Raw genomic sequence first — 21610 nt, 5'->3', positions numbered from 1 at the left:
ATGCTACAGATATGGTCATGACTATCAATAATGAAGGCAACCTCCAAACCCAGGATACTAAGGGAGCCCAAGATGTGATGGTTAGAAGTCATTCATAAAACATTTGGTAGTTAAGGCCCCCCACCCTTATATTAAATGCATTAATTCAAAAAACTCTTTAACGTTCCAGTTGAGAACGATGTATAAAAATTGTGCAAACCAGAAATAAAAGATATCTTTTTGTGCTTCTTTAAAAGCTGACTCACAATGTTTAATGGTTATCTATTATTTATACTCTGAATTACTTTAATTTTGGCTTAATAACTTGTTGCTGCCCATTGTTAGAAATGTAAACTGCTATGAGTTTACCAAGAGACAGTTATTCAAGTACCGGTAAGTTTCGCCATCTGCACTAAAACTTGATATTTTACATAAGAACAAGGTCAGGGCTCAAAATGACAGCCGGTCAACAGACAATGTCCAGTCAAGAAGACATTTTGACCAGACACAAACATGGCCTTTTTAAAAAAATACAAATAATGGGTCAACTAATGACCTGATAAATGAACAGCGATAACTTTAATTTCAACAAAGTGGAACCTTGAATTTAGAAGGTCAAAGTTTGGACAATAAGGATTCATAAACAATAAAAAAATTAAAAAGATTTTCATATCAGCAGGATATTGGAATCTTGGTAACCAGGCATTCTATTTAAGGTACCTACCTACCGTAAACACCCGCGTATAAGCCGCACCCGCAGATAAGCCGCACCCTGAGTTTAACAACTCAAATGTTGGAAAAAAAGTTTTTTGAAAGTAAATCAAAGAAAATCCAAAGTTGAGTCTTTAGGAAGTCTTCTTCATCGAACGTAAACTCAATGAACATTGAAACAGAAAATACTTCAGTCTTACCCACAATTTGAGCTCTTTAATATAATGAAAACCAACTTTGACATATTATGGGTGATCTTTTTCTGGCATTTGTTGACAGGTATTTCTTCATTCAACACAGTTTTTCCATAGATTTTTGTGACAACAACAAGAACTTGCGTTCGCCGAACGTTCGTAGCTTAGTAACCAGGCATTTGTTCGGACGTAAAATATGGGACTAGGGCGAGAACGCAAAACAAGATGGCGATGGAGGCGTTCGGGTTTCGTGGCTATCATATTGACAAATTAAAGAGATTTGGGAGCCATCTATTGGAGATAAACTTGTTGCATAAAGCGAGTTTCGTAATCAGTTCGACAAATTTTTCATCAAAGTGCAAAATGAGAAAGAAACAATTGGCCATCTTACCCGTGAATACTCGTGGTATTTTCTCGCTCGTAAAAGTATCAATATTACTGTTAAAGTTATAGGCCATTGTCGACACTGCAAACAGTATAGGAGCTGTCAAACTTGCAAAAGCAATGACCGGTACTCTCTTGTAGTTTTATGTTTTTTAATTTACATAATTTTCCATAAATTAGCATCAGTTAACGAAAATTAACGGCACCTTTTCCAAATGTTCCCGCAGATAAGCCGCACCCCCGCTTTCGAGCGAAAATTTTTGGAAAAAAGGTGCGGCTTATCTGCGGGTTTTTACGGTATTTTATCTAAAAGCAGCCAAAGCAGTGAAAAATCAATGTTCATCTTTTTATTTAACATCAACAAAGACAATTCCATAAACAGCAGGAACAAGAGGTTGGGTTGGCGGTAGCAAAACTTGACCAAGCCCAAATCCGTTTGGCTGGTCAACATGACTGGCAGTTGTCTGAAAATTATTTTGAGCCCTGAAGGTAGGAAAAAAAGAAGATCTTCGAAGAAAGCATCACTTGTAATACACAGTTTTTGGTTTACCACATTTATGTGAATAAGTGCCACCCTTGATGAATAACATGGCACATGGTAAGAAAAGGCAATAGGCATTGCCCACCCTACCCCCCCCCCCCTCATCCCAATAAGCGCTGCAGTCCAGATGCAGTGCAATTTCAAATAATTACCGTATTTATTCGATTAAGTGCCCTGGGCGCTTATTAAATTTTTTGGCCTTGTGAGAGTGGGCGCTTATTCGAGGCTGGGTGTTATTAAATTTTTGCGATTTTCAACAAAAAGAAGTCTATTTTTGTAACAAAACAAAGCAAAATTTTGACTGTTCATTGAAAGTTTTTGAAAAATAGGAAGAAAACTCGGTCATGAGGGAAGTCTTCTTAGTAGTACTTAGTCACTTTCAATAATCTACTCTTTTTTACTTTAATTTGTTTTATTTTACACAGGGCCCCCGTTGATACCAGTCCTGCGACTGAAGGGGTCACCCTGTTAAAATATCGATTATTATTATTATTATTATTAATCAATACTCCTCTTGTGCACTTCAGTTTCTTGAAAGGTGAGGGGTGGGCGCTTATTCAAGGCTGGGCACTTATTAACTTTTCCTACCTTCAGGATGGGCGCTTATTCGAGGTTGGGCGCTTAATCGAATAAATACGGTATGCTCAACTAAAAAAACACTAGAAAGCAACTCCAAAATCAGATTTTTGATTTTTTTTTCATATTTGTATTTTTTTAAAATAGGTGCTGTCCTTAAATGAGCACCGCATTTCAAGCCAAAAAATTCAATAGCCACTGCAGCGCTTATTCGAGTAAATACGGTAACCCTTTCATTTAACACTGGTGTCACAAACATTAAATATGAATACAATTTAACATCGGTCCCATTGCCAGGGCACACATCCTTCATTAGTAAAATACTGAGTAAACACCTCCCGAACAAATTTAGCCTGAATGCTGACATTATGGCCAGTAGGTGGGATAGAAAGGGCATACATGCTTGAGCTATATTGGTTCTGTCTCCAAGAGCCTGGGATGACTTCACCTGTCAAAGGATCAACTTCATCAACCAATCCCTTGGGGCAGTAGACCGTACAGGCCCTTGACGATTTCCTCAGGGTGTTGTGTAAGGTAAGGCATGCCAACACTACATCTTCAATGAACTCAGGACATATTCCCATCACAGTTAACAGCACTCTCCACCTGTTTCCAACAATACCAAAAAGGTTTTCTGATATGCGGCGTGCTCGGCTGAGCCTAAAAAGAGAAAGGATTTTGTAAGTGTTGTCTGGAATTCATTACATGGTAAATACGGTAACCCCAAAAAATCCCTAGATAAAAAATTGACGCCTTAAAAATCAACAGCAAAACATGTTTGTTTGTACTTTATTCGCTGAACTACGCAGCCAAGGTACTACATACTACTACAAACCGTCAGACCATTTTTTATACCCTAAAACCTAAAAATTTATTTACCCAAAAAAATCCTTCGATCATCCCCGTCACTTAATATCCAGAGTACCCCCCCCCCCCCCGGGCAAATGCCCCGGCCACAATATGGGTCTGTCAGTTTAATTAGAAATCCCCATGTTGGGCATTCCGGAAAAGTGCATATGCCTAACCTATTTTAAGATCAAAATTTCATTTTAAGTGCAATGATGGAAGAAATATTGGTTAACAAAATAGATGAAACTTAATTATAATTGGTTTTTGTAACATTTTTTTAATTACAACTTCAATTCTCAGTAAAAATTAAAAATTAATATAACAACTGTAATTTTATGGAGTTTGAACCAGTTTGATGTTTTAAAATTGAATTGGGACCTTGATGCTCATATTTGAATTTTCTATGCTAAGCTGCTGTCCTATTAAGGGGGACTTGCACATACCTGTAATTAAAAATTCTTCTTTCAATGGTTAAATTCCGCTGAGGATACGGTTTCATGAGAAAGGGTCGTAGAGCAAAGGCATCGTCTCCGACCAGGACGTGCGGAACAGGGTCAGTGCCGAAGGGAAGTGGCTTGGATGCTGGGATGTTCAAGCTTCCATCTTCTAAAGACTTTAACAAACCACACTTGTTCCAAACTCCGCCATCTGATATGCGGCCTTTGGTTCCTATGTCGGCATACAGCACCTCGTAGTTCGGCCCAGCCACAGCCATCAAAACTATCGAGTGGGTGTGTTTATAGTTGTAATAATGTGAGCCGCAACCGGGTGGTGGACGCATCACAACATGTTTACCATCGATTGCGCCAATGCAATTAGGAAATTGCCATCTTTGCTCAAACTCCAATGCGATCGTAGCCCATTCTTCTTCAGTCGACGGGACTTTCATATTAACCGGGCCGAGAGTTTGGAAAATGGCCTGGCAAACTTCCCTGACTATGCATGAAATAGTTGCCCTGCCAATACGAAATTGATAGTGCAGGGACTTAAAACTTTCACCTGTGGCGAGGTAACGCAGAGTCAGAGTTAACCTCTCGGCTGGGCTGATGATCTTGTGCCCTCCTTGCACCTGCTTCTTGGAGATCATTGGAGTAATTGCCGTTAAAATGTCCTGAAATGTCTCATAGTCCATCCTCATCATTTCCCGGTAACTCGCGGTGTCCTCGACACGCAACTCTTCGACAATGTTGTTAAAATACCCTTTCTCTTCTCGACGCTTGATCCATTTTCTAGTTTTACAACGCTTGGCATGAACAGTCTCTTCCTCCTCGTTAAACGTTAACATTAACAACACACTTGCGGCAGCTTTTCTCTTGCGTACCAAACTCATTGTTTCAATTTCTTAATTATCAGCTAGCCGTCGCCATGTTTGTTTACACCCAAGCTGCATTGCGTGGCTTGTCACGCAATGAAATTACGCGTCACTCTTGCCACACTCTCGTGCGACTCTTGTGCTCGTTTGGCACGAGCTGATGAGAGTCGATGAGAGTTGACGACAACTCTCATAAGAGTCAACTCTTATCGACTCTCATCCTCGTTTGGCCGGGGCTTAAGGTTTTGCCGGTGTAGCCTGTGAACAGGCTCTCCGGTCAGGGAGGGGGCGAAAAAAAGAAAAAAGAAAGAGCGGAGGGGGGGGGGGGGGGGGCTGGGAGAGAGAGCCTGTTGACAAAGCATGGAGGCAGCCATTCCGCCCCTTTTTATAAACCTGTCATCATCTGTCACTAATCTGTCGACAACGTGTCATCAACTCCACCTTCTCCGCCTAGATGCATTGGAATGTAATTAGAGCGTACTTGAAAATGGTAAATAAAAGTGACGGGCCTACACGACTCCTACGTTCGTGACATTTGTAAACTTTGCCGTTTTATGTTGAGTTCGGTCTTTCAACCTTGTTTGCTTCTGACTTCTTTCTGAGGGTACTGTTATTATTTGGAGGCTTTATGTATTGAATAGAGCCGTAAGATTGTGGCCATTTAAGTGTCTAGAGGTCATTAGTCCGCGCTGCGTGGTTTCCGTTTGTAAAGTTGAATGACACCTCTAAATCTGTACTCTGCCACATGTTGTGCTAGTTTTTTTTGGCTCAATTCTATTTGCAAGATATGCTTTAGGCTCTCAAAATGTTCGCCCTGGAAGGACAAGATCTGAAATGTTCCGTGAAAATGTAAACTACTTGCATTTTATTGAAGCCGGGCCCGGCATTTTAATCAATACTGATGCAAGATGTATTGTCTTATCACGGATTTATCTTTTGTCCGGCTTAGCCAGAGACTGTTTCAGCTTTACTATGAAAAAGCTGAAAGTTGGTTTCAGAGAGACATTCTGTGTTGTAAAGGCTATGCTTCTTGCATTATTTTGATCGAGCGCTCTGTCTTTCAAGCTCGATTTTTAGGATTTTTAACCTCCTTTGTTCGTTGCGTAATGTTGGCACCACATGATTCAAATATAAATGAAAACTTTACGCGCAAGTCCTGCTGACTGTTTTGCGTTTTGTATATGCCACTATATGGTTTAGTTCAGGCAAGACCATGGTTTCGATCCTCCATGTGGATCTCATCAGTTGCCGGTATTTGGTTTTCTTTAGTTGCTAGCGCAACTTGTTCATGTACGAGAATGTTAGACATTCTGCGGCTTGGCACAAACTGTTGGTGGTGTTAACCCTTCAGGGGCGGATCGAAAATGTCTGGTTTCTGTGTGGACGAAATCTTTTAAAGAATCGTCCAACGCACGTTCAAAGAGATCGTTCGTAATTCGCAAAGACGCCATGTTTTCACTTCATAATAAGCCGCATTCCATCGCGTCCGTGTATATTTACGGTGTCGGCAAATTGAGATATGTTGATAAGACCTGTCAACAGTCAGTGATTCGACCAATCAGATGTTGCACTAGAATCTCGTGCACGGAACGGCGGCAAAAAAGCTTTGTCCGCAGGCTCCCCCGATTTTGAGTCCCGACCCGACACATAACTCGGCTCGCTCCGTTCGCCGAAAACATCATCGGGAGCCTGCTCGCAGGCTATGCCGGTGTGGCCTTGTATATATTATTTCCAAACCAGTTTAGCGGGTTTATTGTTATAATTAACGCTTTACATACAAGCAATGCGTTATATCCAAGTCAACTGAAGTCAATTAAAGACACTACATTTGAAACCCGAAGATTTGCTTTCGACATGACCTTCGAATTCTTGTGAACCTTTTATTTTGTCAAGCAAATCACGTGGTATTTTACCTTAGCAAATGACGTCTTAGTATCGATGTGGAATAAAAATTCTATGGTATCGCGTATATCAGTACCGTCTTAGAAAACTGGTATCGGTCCAGCTATACTAGTTTGCGTTGCAGCCGGACGTGTCACAGAATCATCGATTTACCAGCGGACTATATGGTTTAGATTGTCTGCAACACAGGCTAAGCTTTACCCCCATTCCCTAGAAAAGAGGTCACAGAAAACTTTGTTGTCCCACGCGATCTTGCCGCCGTCATTTTTTACGTGAAAACAATTGGTTATTAAGAAGTAAACGAGGGAAATCAAACCTATATTCTAAGACATTGCCCTCTTTTTCTCTTTTGGCCCGTTTAGCCTATACGGGCGTTCTTTTCGCCTTCGCCTGGGGAACCACTCGTGGTACCACCCGACCAGGGCCGTACCTAGCGGGGGGCAGGGGGGGGGGGAGGGGGAGGTTGCCCCCTCCAGGAAAACTAAATTTTTAACATAGTGTTTGATTTTGCTGGGCTATTTCTTATAGCTATATTGGAGTTTACCCCTGCAGTGGAGCTTAGCGGAGTTTGCCCCCGCAGACAAAAAATCCCAGTTACGGCCCTGCCGACATGACTTTTTTCGCAGTGATTCGTTTAGTGGTTAACACAACACTAGACACCTATCAAAACAAACGGCTACTCTCCTTGTTTTGACACGTGATCACATAAACATTCCATCGGTGGAAACAGGACGACATGGTTCGTGGTCGCGAAGAAAACATTCACTATGGAACAAGGTAAGCTCATTATAATCAAGCTACTCTAGCATTCGACGAAATGCATTTATAGCAAAATCGATCTAACCAGCAGAATATTCTAATATCACGGAAAGTAGATGACGCAGTTGGTATTGTTTGCAAAAGCCGGAACTTGTGGTTTTACTTTCACTTTTAACTGACAACTACAAACGCATTGATTACCTCCATTTCATGCATTAACGTCATTAACAATGCATGATCATGAGAATTGTTTGGCTTAGCTCACGTTTAAGGGCGCATGTCCAAGTGTACACAGTTTAGATTTTGTGAAGCTTTGCAATACCGTTACAATTAAGGATCCATGTCACTGGTGCACTATATTTTGACGTGCAACATTACCTTCAGTTAAATCAGGAAATGAACCTCGAAATAAAATTAATTAAGGAAGAAAAAACACTAGAGATAACAATGTTGAAACGAATTGGGACGAATTAGGAAAGACCAACTTTTAAACTCACCATTCATAAACTTGGCCTAAAATTAGGGTAAAGTTAAGCTGAATTTTTTCAATAGTGTCTGTCGCGCCATCTTTGACGTATCCCTTTAACCTTTTCAGTTGCCAGGTCGGTTTCAGTTTTCTTAATTTTTATTATAACTAGCGTTGAAAGAATTTCGTTTTAAAATAGACATTTTTTAGGATTAAGTCACCACTGGAGAAGATTTAAAGACCAATCCAAGCGCTGTCCATTTATTTTTCCACAAATGTCTTCTTCCAGTTTTTCAATTTTTTTCCCAGATTTTTTTCCCAGTTTTCAAGTAATTTTAACTCGTTTTTTCCAATCTGGGATTGCCAGTTCTCCTAAAGTAACTGACTGCTATGTTAGTTTTGAGAATTTGGTGGGGCAACAAAGTTGATGAATTTAGTTATTCTCACCCCCTGTCTGCTTGACAGGGGTATGTTATTATAAGGAGAAACTAGATGTCGATAACTATTGAGTGTACGAGGGCTCAGCATGTGACATGTATTTTTTATTTCATAAGCTGATACACACGAGTCCCTGAGCTCTTTTTTATAATTTTCGATGAAAGCCGTTTTCTAGCGCGTTAAGCCTGCCCTCGTCAATATGGTTTTTTCCCTTGACCTTTTGAAAATCCGTTTTATTTACATGTAATTGCAGAATGTGTGGTGCATGACTGCCATGTATTGTTCATTTTGTTATTCCCGCGTTACGATGACGAATGTCATTTTGATTTAGCTTTATCAAATGTAAAGCCAACCTATTTATTGTACCGGTGTGCTCTCTAAAGTTCCTTCAACTTTGAATAGTATATCTTCTCGAGTGCAGAATAATTAGCGAACTGAAATGAAAAATATTTGGCGCTTCAAATAGAACTAACACCATTTCGGATCGAAATTAGCCAATCAAAAAATTGCTCTGTTTCCGGAGAGGTTCTCCTTTTGTAAAAAAAAAAAAAAAAAACAGTGGCGGTCAGTAAGATGTTTGCCTGTAACCAACAAGTTACCAATGGAAACACAGCAAGTTGCTCTTGACAACAAAGTCGTTTTAACGTCAAAACCTCGTCACTAAGCTTCCTTCGTGCCTCACTCAACTGATAATCGAAGTATTTTTATACATCATTGCCCATTGCCCAGTCTCCCGATTTCTATCGACTTGCACTAAAATCAAAATTATACAATAATATACACCATCAAAAAAGCTTTCGCTTGTGGGGACGTGTTACAATTTACTTAATACTAGTACTAATATTACGTAAATGGAAATACAAATACTATGTTAATGAAAAAATAATAATTACTTCATATAACAGCAACTGCGACAGCAACAAAATCTACAACAAAAACTTCAACAACAACATAAACAACAACAACAACACATCATTCAAACCTGTCTAACTTAACATAAGAACAAAGAATGCTATTAACACTTGGTATTTGAGCTGTTTTTACTTTTGGTAGCGTAGGAATTTTGCTCCTTTTCAGCTTATTTAAATCCAAGACCTCCAATAGTGGATTCCGGAAATGTGTGCGAACCAATAAATCTGAATCTATGGTGGGTGCCTGTGGTCAGAATAGGACAAGCAATACGTCAGGGCAAGTCATGCATCTCCGTTACATTTTAGTCAATTTATCAGATTGGTGGTTCAAACAGGGAGAAAAATGTGTCGTCATGACCTGACGGGGGTTAAGGAGTGAGGGGTTAAGCTACTTGCGAGTAAGTGGACGGTAGAATGGATGGTATTTTGCGGGAATAAAGTTGTAAACCTTGCTGTAATGTATTTGTTTTATTTGTGTTAACAATGCTCTCTTTTCTTTCAGTGGTTTGGAGTTTCTTACCTGACCTTATAGCAAAACAGGATCACCAAGAACGCGGTTCGTAAATTAAATGTTCGCAGAGCATTCTATATAAAACTGACTGACACACCACACGACACCTCCCCGCACTGCGCCTCACTACACTTCACAGCACCACCCTGCACCCGCACCGTGTACACCACACCACACCACACCACACCACACCACACCACACCACACCACACCACACCACACCACACCACACCACACCACACCACACCACACCACACCACACCACATCCACACCACAGCACACCACACGACACCACACCACATCACACTGCATCACACCACACTGCACCACACCACACTGCGCCACAATACACCACACCACACCACACCACACCACACCACACCACACCACACCACACCACACCACACCACACCGCACCGCACCACACCACACCACACTGCACCGCATCACACCGCACCACACCACACTGCACCACACCACACTACACCACACCACACCACACCACACCGCACCACACCACACTGCACCACACCACACCACACCACACCACACCACACCACATCACACTGCACCACACTGCACCACACCACACCACACCACACCACACCACACCACACCACACCACACCACACCACACCACACCACACCACACCACACCACACCACACCACACCACACCACACCACACCACACCACACTGCATCACACCACACACCACACCACGTCACACTGCATCACACCGCACCGCACCACACCGCACCACACCACACTGTCTGTTTACCACACCACACCACACCACACCACACCACACCACACCGCACCACACCACACCACACCACACCACACCACACCACACCACACCACACCACACCACACCACACCACACCACACCACACCACACCGCACCACACCACACTGCACCACACCACACTGCACCGCACCACACTGCACCACACTGCACCACACCACACTGCTCCACACCACACTGCACCACACCACACTGCACCACACTGCACCGCACCACACCACACTGCACCACACCACACTGCACCACACCACACCGCACCACACCACACTGCACCACACCACACTGCACCACACCACACTGCACCGCACCACACCACACCACACCACACCACACCGCACCACACCACACCACACCACACCATACCATACCACACTGCATCACACCACACACCACACCACGTCACACTGCATCACACCGCACTGCACCACACTGCACCACACTGCACCGCACCACACCACACTGCACCACACCACACCACACCACACCACACCACACCACACCACACCACACCACACCACACCACACCACACCACACCACACCACACCACACTGCACCGCACCACACCGCACCACACCACACTGCACCACACCACACCACACCACACCACACCACACCACACCACACCACACCACACTGCACCACACTGCACCACACCACACCGCACCACACCACACTGCACCACACCACACTGCACCACACCACACTGCACCGCACCACACCACACCACACCACACCACACCGCACCACACCACACTGCACCGCATCACACCGCACCACACCACACCACACCACACCACACCACACCACACCACACCACACCACACCACACCACACCACACCACACCACACCACACCACACCACACACACCACACCACACCACACTGCACCACACCACACCACACCACACCACACCACACCGCACCACACCACACTGCACCACACCACACTGCACCACACCACACTGCACCGCACCACACCGCACCACACCACACTGCACCACACCACACCACACCACACCATACCACACTGCATCACACCACACACCACACCACGTCACACTGCATCACACCGCACCGCACCACACCACATCACACTGCATCACACCGCACCGCACCACACCGCACCACACCACACTGTCTGTTTACGACAGGTTCGACTGTACTTAAAAAGGAAACCTCAAATTTACAATTTTCTAAGCAAAAAGACAAAACAAAAAGGAATAATAAACTAAAACAAGGATGAATACGAGTTAACGTTATGGATGACAAATTTGAAAAATTTGGCCGTTTTTTCGAGATACGCCCGAGTCTGTGACGGTAGCCTCTTTAAGTTCGTCACATATCTTGTTAGGAACTTGACATTTTTCCAGGAAATCCTGAAATAGCCATCTCTGAAAGTTGATTGAGTCCTGGTTTTTCCCAGCAGTATGCACGCGCCTCATCTATGTGCACTTCCGTCTCCTTAGTTGTTCATGCATGCTCACTCATAGTCTCGATGTTGGCTTTCCTGTGTACTTCTTCATTTATCTCGTAACCAGATATTTTCAACTGTCGAGAAGTCAGTAAACATCTCGGCACGAGATTATTTCTTCATTTGACACCGTGACCCAGGCCAGAAGATTTTTAATAGCCTAGCAGGCACTTCTGCTGGAGGGTATCCAGTTTGGCCTTATCATCCCTTATCACCCTTTGTCATCCTCCATGATTCACCAGCATACAATAACACAGCTACTGCATTGGACTTGAATGTCCTGACTACACTGATGTGGATGATGTTTATCGTCGACTTTCTTCTTCAACAGGTTTTGATCAAGGCCATCAGAAAGTATTGCCATCGCTATCACCTGCTTGAACTTTTGACAAAAGTAAATAAACGGGTGGTAGACAAACAAAGTGGTGGTCCAAACAGGATGAAGAGTGTTCAAGTGCCACATCTGACTCATACACTGAGAGCTAAAGTGTACCTAGGTATGAAGGTCATGAATAGAATATGAAGGACACGTGAATGCCGGGTTTGAATAGATGAGGTTGAAGGAGGTGTGGAATCGTGAACGGTCTGCGTGACTGAATTCCGACCAAACAATTTATCAAGAAATCATAACACGTTAGTTTTGATATAAGATCGTATAAGCATACATATTTAGGACTTATTATTCCGTTTTCTCCTTCATTTTGGTGTCGATTGATTATTTCTTTTAAAAAGGTCTAAAAACTTAAAATGTTTTTTTCATTACACTTCCTTACAGCTAGAATCTAGAATACGAGCCGTATTTTGAAATCGTTGTTTGAAAAAAACACTGTCTCGCGTATTTGACATATTACTTCAAGAAGTCTCAGTAACGTTTGGCGTTATCGATCTGTTGTGTAAATCCTTTTTTAAGAAATTTTAAAGGGCTCCTTTGATTTACCCACTCATTATGTAATGTAACTAAAAATGTCTTATTTAAACTGAGCAGTTACTGAGCATCACCCGTCGTCTAAACTTGTGTGTGTTGAGCTAACAGGTGAACTCTATATTTATTTTGTAGGCTCAACACCAACTCCACTCCAAGTTGCAGTTCCAGGTATGGCTTTAGTGGACCATATGCATCTGCATTCAAATTAAATCTCTCTTTATAAATGATGAAATCAACCCACTTGTAGTTTCGTATAGGAAACTGCCCTAGGGTTTTAACTCTTACGAGGAAGAGACATTACCCGATGTTCGTAGTGACTCACTCTTGCATATATAGTTGTTGTTTGCTTTGCTAGGGCTAACAGAATAGTTCTGAGCGAGAGAGATTCTTTCTACAGCAGCAATACACAACAACACAACAACAATTAAAATGGATGAAATGTTTAATTTAAACTAGTAGTAATCAGCGATTAGGGGAATGCGTTCGAGTAAGGCTTGAAAGGAGGGGTAGTTTTTGGTGTTGACTGAGATTTCCCCTTTTTCTTGTACAATTTGATGGGACAAAAGAGGAAAGTGAAATGTTTGTAAGAATAATTTAACAACATTGATTGCGAATAAACTGTGAACAATAACTTTATTAATTCCAAGAATGAATGACAATTGCTTGTCTTTGAATGTGTGTTATGTGTAACACACAAGTATGAAAGTAACGACACAGTTCAAAGTTCAAACTTAAACTCAGCTGTGGCACTGTTCCTTTAAGGTTACAGACAACATTATTTTATATTTGAAAGAGCAACATGTGAATTCCATAGAAAGCACTTTTAACTTGAAACAGCAATATATTGAAGTACGAATTAATATTGCAGAATTTGCTTTCAACTAAAAATACTTACAAATGTATGGTACAATAAAGTACATAACTTATGAGATCAAAAAATATTAGTTTAAAAATATGAATGAAAAAATATTATAGTTCTTAATCAAGGTTTTTTGGAACAACAACATTGTGTAATTGAGGAATATAAATTAAAAACACCCATGACTTTGTTGACCGCGGGTGTCTGGTGTGAAAACAGCATGTGTGGAAAATTTTACAAGTACAAATTTGCTTCTCTGGTAAATGTTTTATTTACTGTAAAAATGTTCAGAGTTACACAAAATAAACCATTTCTTGTAATTGCTACAAAAATTTCTAATAAGTGAGGAGCTTCTTTCTTCTAAGCAATTTAGTAACTCTACGAACAGAAATTCGAGATGGTTCTCTGTCTCGTTTCCTGTTGCTTTTTGCTTTTTTCACAGCCTGAGATTTCTCAGCATTTGTAGAGATCATAGCAACAGAACAACTCCTATCGCCATTCTTTCCAGCTACAACACGGACATCTCTTTCATATCTCTTTATAAGCTTATTATCATAATTATTGTGGGTATCCGTGATTAATCGAAGTCTGGACAGAACTCTGTGCACGACGTGATTTGGTCACGTTATACAAAAGAATGCTTCCGGTGCCACATTTACTCGACTGAACAATGGTTCGGTTGTATTCGATCGCTTCATCTGACTGAACAATGATTCGGTTGTATTCGATCGCTTCATCTGCTGCGATGTCGTCTACACCATGCAAATGTTTAACGCAAATGCGAGCCTCATCACTCGATAACCTGATCACAAGTAATGATCAAGTGGCTCAACAGCCGCCGAGCTACATAACTCGGAAAGTTTGTTATTTGATCACAAGCCATGATCAAGTGGCACAATGGCCGCTGAGCAATACAACTCAGAACATTTGCTATTTGACCACAAGCAACGGTCAGTTTTGGTCGCAGCGCCGCACACCTCGAAGAGTTACAGTTTTTTTGGCTATACTTTATTGGTCGCGTAAAATGTTTGAGTTTTCTTACATTAATGCAGACAGCAAAGGTGGGATTGTTTCTCGTCCAGCGCGACACTAAATTCCTATTCCAAACGGAATATTTTAGGAAAGCACGTGTACAGTCCAGCGACCAAATGGAATGTTGAAGCAAAGCACGTGTAAAGTTCAGCGACCAGAGACGACAGAAGAGGCGATTCTTGTACGAGAATGAAAGTAAACAGTTTTACTAAGTACACAATCTAGCGACCAAACGAAATGTTCTAGCGAATTCGTGAAGCACGTGTGCAGAACAGCGACCAAAGACGACAAAAGGGACGATTCAATGCGAAAACGAGACTAAAATATCGTCGCACCAGTTTCCCGGCCGAGATTTGCCCCTGCAAAAATCAATCGGGGCGGCCAATTTGGAGTCCATACACCTGCGCGCGCATTACGGCTCGATTCATTCCGCATAACAGTGCACAAGCCTACCAACTCAAAAGACACAGGACGCAAAACAGAATTAGGCTTGCGCTCTCCTTCGTCGAACGCAAAAATACGAATATCGCAAAGAATACCGAGTTATGAACTGAAATATACCAGTACTCACCGAAGTAAAATGATAGCGGATACTTATACAGCTATAGTACATCTCCACTAAACTGTGAAGGCAAAAAAAATCGCACGCTCAACACGAGTACTTTTCTTGTCCATACCGACACTTGCACCGAACGAATTCGTCAAATTCAGGATAAGACTTTTTAAGCTTATGAGCGACAAACGCGACAATTGTTCGACTACAATTAAATTCAAAGGATACAGTATTCATTGGAACTCTTAAAATGCTGAGAAACTCGTCGAAAAAGGTCAGAGAAGCGAATAAAATCCGACGTACTACCACTACGGCAAAACCTCCGACTCGCGTAGTCAGATTTCACTCTACGGCTGGACGTGACTGACTGACATGCGCAGTATCTTATATTTGTAGAAAATTACTTCCGGCAGCCGTAGTAGCGCCTCGCCGTAGCGTATCTTAAACTGCCTATTTTACCCTTGCTACGGCACTGCAAGGTGGACAACGAGCCTTGTGGTGCTCCATTACTGCCCGACTCCACCCTTCCAAGGAGTGTGTTTTCTCAAGAGGCTGACTTTGTCTTGGCCTTTGCCACAGTACCAGGCTACGTTTCCTTTCGGTTACCAGATTCCGGTACCTTCTTTATACAGGTAAGAAATTCAAACATTTTCTTTCTGTCTATTAAATTACCAATTTGTTTCATTGAATAAATTCACCGTTAGTAAGAAAGGAAGAGGTGAGCTGACAGTTTGTAGTGTGTGGAACTTGAGAACAGTAACTCTGTCCAAGCGGGTGTGTAAATAGTGAATATACTTTCGAATCTCTTGCGATAGTGCAGCATGTAGTTAATGGGAATTAGCAATATTCCTTTCCATGTTACGCTACGAAAGCCGCAGTTAGTTTTGTCAATTAGTACCTGAGTATTAGTTTTAATTTAACCCTCGAACAAGGTCGGAGTGAGATTTTCTTTCGCAATTATATTTTGAGAAGGGTATTAAGTCTGTGATGCTAAATCCTTCAGCAGCTGTTAATCCGTTCTTCATGTGAATTTTGATGCGTCAACTGTGTGTCCATGTCGTGACAACCGAATTTTGACGTGCATGTTCAGCCAAATTTCGACTTTTTTGAGTTTTTTTGATAATTTTTCCAGTTTATTAAGCGAAATTGCAGAATAAGTATATTTTCACATTTCGTTAGTTTTTTATAAGCAATTATTTGTGGCAATTTGCGTTTTTTTTTAGACTTCAAAAGAAAAAAGTGAAATCGTAGATGGCAGATGCAAATTTGGCTATTTTATAAATGACGTCATAACAAAAATGTTGGTCATCATACGGTCAGAGCTTCTTGATGCAAAATACTTGCCACTTGTTTTCTCTGATTAGAACGAAACCCCACCTGGTTCGACTGTAGGGGTATTTTTAGAACGAGACCATGGCCACGCCTTGTAGTACTGTAGGGGGCATGACTTTGCTTGTTTGTCTGAGTGTTAACACTTAATTGCACGTTTTATCATTTTCTCTTTTCAAATTAGACCCTGGTTGAGGTTATCAGAAAATATCATCACCGTCATCATTTTCTTGAGATCCTTACAGAAGTGACCAAGCTGGTGGTAGAGCGACAGAACAAGATGGAGCACCCGGTTCAAGTCCCAGCTCCAGTGCATACCTTGACAAATCTTCTGTACTTGTGAAAAATAACTGAGGCAAAATGATTGCACGTTGCCTCGGATTACGGACAGCTCATTTAAATAGTTAGTTACGAAATTGATTTCGAAAATTGTTAAAGACACGAATCGAAATGGATAAACAATCAGACCCGGCTAGATCTTATTGTTAATAGTGTTTTCATTTGTCAGTTGTGGTAGTAAGAGAGTATTCCGCCATATATTGCTTGCAATAAAAGACCAAAATCAAAATTTTTCAGCAACATAGAAAGTGCAAACAATAATTCACAACTGGAAATACTTTTAGTTTCATTGATTAGTTCATTGCAATAATAAAAATTAATCAAGCATATTTACTTCAGAGTTGTACATATTATACACAAATTCTTGTTTAATGTTTATCATTAGCAGGTAGATATGAAAACACATCTCAATTTGGCGACGGAAAATACTAAACTACCAATGCAAAAAGCCATGGTTTCTTACATTGTAGCGAAATCTTTTTTCATCGTAAAAACACTTAATATACACTTATTTTGTATTCTTTTGTAAGTCGTTGTCGTTTACCGCGTAGTTAGGAAAAAGCAGCAAAAATTAATTAATAAACCAACAACGAAAGGTCGAGACGGAAAACCGTTATTGATGTAGTTGAAATCCTTTTCATTTTTTCAATCAAAAGATGGAAATAAAAATAATTTTGCAGACTTTCTTCTAGCTGCCTTTGTGTTTGCTTGACACCCCCCCTCCCCTCGTATTCTCGAATTCAAACCAACCAATCAACTAGCCAACCAACCAACCTACCAACTAACCGCCCCCCACCACCACCGACCGACCGACCGACCGACCGACCCATCCACCCACCCACTCACCAACCAAACAACCAAACCAACCAACCAACCAAACCAACCAACCAACCAACCAACCAACCGACCGACCGACCGACCGACTGGTCAACCAACCAACTAACCGGCCAACCCAACCAACTCATTAACCAATCAACCAACCAACCAACTAACCAACCCAACTAACTTACTAATCAATCAATCAATCAATCAATCAATCAATCAATCAATCAATCGATCGATCGATCGATCGATCGATCGATCGATCAATCAATCAATCAATCAGTAAATCAATCAATCAGACAGTCAATCAATCAACCAATCAATCAATCAATCAACCGATCAATCAATCAATCAACCAATCAATCAATCAATCAATCAATCAATCAATCAATCAATCAATCAATCAATCAATCAATCAATCATTCAATCAATCAATCCGTCAGTCAATTAACCAACCAGACAAACAAACAAACAACAGGCATGCAGGCAGGCAGGCCAATTAAATACAGTCTAACCATTTCATATATTATACATTTCCCGAGTTCAGTGGTTCATAGCCACTTTGATTTGGATTCCGATTCCATTTAGCCGCCCTTAAAACACTTCTTGGAGCAGCCTTGATCGTGTGTCAATATTGCGTTCGAACGAGGTTGTAGACCCCGAAGCACGTGATTCTTCGCAGGGGCATCGACTCTGTGCCTTTGTGCAAACGTCTTTGCACGTGGTTGTCAGAGACGCTGTGGGTAGGTGAGTATTGATTTTCTAATTGTGCTTCAATGTTGTCTCACCCGATGAAACCGATTTCTTGACGTTGATGTTCACACTCTTTTTATAATTGTTTCGTAATTTGTGTTGATTCACGATGCATTGTATTTTTCAACGACCGCGTCGTGTAGAAAAAGTGCCGGGAACGGTGCTAGGTGGGTATTTCTTCAATTTATAACGTTGTTGAAGACGATGGTCGGTAGCTTTTTGGAAAGTTTGAGAAAATCGTGTGCGACTCGCACTGCATTTGCAAAGCACCCAAGCACGACATTATACCTTCACTGAACCCAACAAGGTTTTTTGACCTCCATAACCAAATTTAAACAAACTTGCTCAGCCATTGCGCTAAATCAAACGAAGTCCATAACACAGGAGTTTTGTTGTAAACTATGCGCGCTTGAGGTGGACTGATGCTATGTTGTCCCTTATATTCCTCTTTAACTTCTCTTTTCCCACTGTGCACAGAGAAATACTAGAGCAATGTTTTATTTCCAAGTCGTAAAGCAATTACGATTCCGCATTGTCATTTCAGACATTCCAAAGACAATCACGTAGTGCTTTAGTCCAGACCCTGAAATCTCTCTTTCGCGCGCCCTTTATAGGGGTTGAAACCAGGCCCGAGAAGAGAGAGTCCAGGATAACTTGGATGCGCATGCTCAGAAAGAACCAATCAGAAACGAGAAGTGGGGCGTTACTTGCTTGGGACGCGCGCGCTAGGGTAAAAAATGCTTGCTCAAATGACGAATTCAACCACGCGACCAAGTGCGCGAAAAAATACAAGAAAAAACTATGCTAAATTGCATCCAAAGTCAATTTAGTGCACAAATAAAAAAAGTTAGCGGGAAACGTTGACGGATAGCGCTTTGTGTTTTGACCATTATCTTTAAGTATACAGCTAAATCGAGAAAGGTTGTCGGAAAAAAGCACAGAAGTGCACGCGACAAAGCCGATAGGTGGTCTGGGTATTCACTTGAATTTTGCATATCGGCCTAGAGGAAATGTACAAGTTTGTATTTTTGCACGTTAAGATTTTGATTTCCCTCTCAAGAGGCCTTTTTCTGTAGCTTTAATTTTACTTTCGCATGCCTTTGAGTTTTGAAAATTCTTCTAAAATTCGCGTGGCTAAAAGTACTTTGTTTTCACATGTCTGAATAGAAAGAAATCGTGCAAATACGCGTTTGTCATGTCGCCATCTTATTATTAGTATTCATTACGTGCTGTAGCTCTCTACCTCTTCCCATACGACCTTTCAGTCATGTCGCGTGGACTTTTGTTCTTTTTTTCCGACAACGTTTCTCGAATTAGCTCTATACTATGGCAAGCTAGGCTCTTTTTAAAGTTATTCCCGTTTTTTTTCGATGGAAAAAATCAGTTTACTTTCATAAAAAAACGTACTTTGGTTTTTGTTAAACGTTTAGAGGTCGGCTAGGGGTTAGTAATATACAAATATACATTTTAAATTTTGGCGGTGTCGCTAAATTTGCGTCGGAAACCAGAGAATTTTAATTCTTGAAATTAATGTTTAAAAACACCAAAAACGGATTCTCGTTCTTCTCCATTGAGCGCTATTGGTTACAAGCGCCGAATAGCTTTTTATCTCTATTCTGTCACCTTTCCTGTAGTGTATGTTACTTTGCGGCCTTACCCTCCCCACCCCCCATGTATATATTACCCAGCATGACACTGTAGTTGTGATGATTAAATGTACACGAGTGTAATGGCGTCGTTCTATTTTATATTGGTTTAATCCGGATCATCCAAGGTTAAATCCGCACATCCACTACATTTCCTACGATTAATTCGACATTAAAAAACCCCAGTGCGCTGTATAAATACTTTTGAGGAAGAGAATGTGACGGGAACGGTTTAAGCAAAGAAGGTCTATTCTTAGTCAGGAGTGCTCAACGACGAATTTTCACCAAAAGCTCTACAATAACGTTTGACGAGTTTTACGCACCAGTAGAGTGATCCTTGTTTAATATTTAACTGCTTAGTTCATTTAAGGGAGTTTTCCCATGACCTGAGGGTTGGCAAAACTTGTGCGAGGATCACGTGGTATGATTTCCGAGAATTATTCAGGGATTGTGTGATTCAGCGCCCCACTGAATAATTAGAAAGACCAGTCGACAAGAATACAACTGTGCAGGTGAAACTTCAAGAAACCGACGTTGAGATTATTGCAGTCGTAACAGACAGACAGCATATGTCGATTGAAGCATGTTAGTTAAAGTTTTAGTGTCTGCGATTTACAAGGCTCTTTGATTTCTGCTTCATGTCGATGGTCGACTGTGTTTGATATACCATTCATGCAGGTTTTTATGAACTTTACTTACTTTGATAACTTTTTTTGTTTGCAGATCTGTCAAGTCACTCTGAGTTTAGTCTATGAGCTCCAAGAAACCGTTCTCATCGATTTTCGGTATGTTTTATATATTTTTTTTATTTAGTCACCAAGGAGTAATCCGGTGGATTGGGGAGTGTTGTTGCGTATAATTTTAAGCGAAAGCTGTAATGTAGTATTAATTCTCAGTATTTTGGGTGGAAGACACGTTTGTAGATAGAAAGGTAAAGTAAAGTAAAGGGGCACTGTGTAGTTCTTACGCTGAGTGGCGTAGGTTAGAGAAGGACAGAATGGTTAACAATGTATAAGCAAACGGGAGAGTAGCAAGATAAAGCGTATGTTGTTTTTGGAATGTTCTTGTGCATGCAAAATTTTATTTCTTGACTCCAAGGGTGTTTTGATTGCATATCAACCCGTAATTTATAATGCACAACAGAGCAACATGGAAACATTTCCAAAATGTTAAATTGAATATTCTTGTAACATTCGTGTCGTTCAGTATACAAAAACATAGCAGTTAACGCAGTTTGGTAAGCCAAGCGCTCTGACTAATAAATTTTTATGCTTCTGCCGGAAAAGACTGACAGAGTGCTGGTCGAAACTAAATGTTTCTATCTCACGCTTTTCTGTTCACAGAGTGGTAGAAAGAAAAACATTTAACAACATTGTGCAAGTCACTTACATCAAAGGATACGCCAATATCAAGATTATACTCCAAAAACGTGAGGTAAAACGAAGGTGCATGGTTAGATCTTGAAACGGAAAATGTAGTGAAATCTATTTGAATTGTTAATCGATGTTACGAACTTATGGAATTGATGCAATCGCCAGT

General features: G+C 41.2%; 1 protein-coding gene and 2 long non-coding RNA genes across 4 annotated transcripts; all 3 read left to right on the top strand.

The window, feature by feature from the left end:
* Positions 1-6769: 6769 nt before the first annotated feature.
* Positions 6770-9799, top strand: LOC144659461 (uncharacterized). 2 transcript variants are annotated; one of them, XR_013571902.1, is made up of 3 exons: positions 6770-7225; positions 9189-9299; positions 9525-9799. It is a non-coding gene; the product is annotated as an uncharacterized LOC144659461 (long non-coding RNA). The 2 variants fall into 2 exon arrangements; XR_013571901.1 differs by having other exon boundaries at positions 6806-7225; positions 9189-9799.
* Positions 9800-13778: 3979 nt separating this feature from the next.
* LOC144661144 (caspase-3-like) lies at positions 13779-17526 on the top strand. Its single transcript, XM_078521851.1, has 3 exons — positions 13779-13856; positions 15662-15814; positions 16696-17526. Exons 1-3 carry the CDS (start codon positions 13779-13781, stop codon positions 16852-16854), a joined length of 390 nt encoding a protein of 129 aa, XP_078377977.1. The 3' UTR covers positions 16855-17526.
* Positions 17527-20499: 2973 nt separating this feature from the next.
* Positions 20500-21505, top strand: LOC144659466 (uncharacterized). The gene is made up of 3 exons (XR_013571907.1): positions 20500-20656; positions 20795-20856; positions 21415-21505. It is a non-coding gene; the product is annotated as an uncharacterized LOC144659466 (long non-coding RNA).
* The last annotated feature ends 105 nt before the right edge of the window (positions 21506-21610 follow it).

The sequence above is a fragment of the Oculina patagonica genome, chromosome 7 (assembly GCF_052425735.1).
Source record: "Oculina patagonica isolate OP01 chromosome 7, crgOcupat, whole genome shotgun sequence".
NCBI lineage: Eukaryota > Metazoa > Cnidaria > Anthozoa > Scleractinia > Oculinidae > Oculina > Oculina patagonica.
This window is presented reverse-complemented; position numbering and strand designations above follow the sequence as displayed.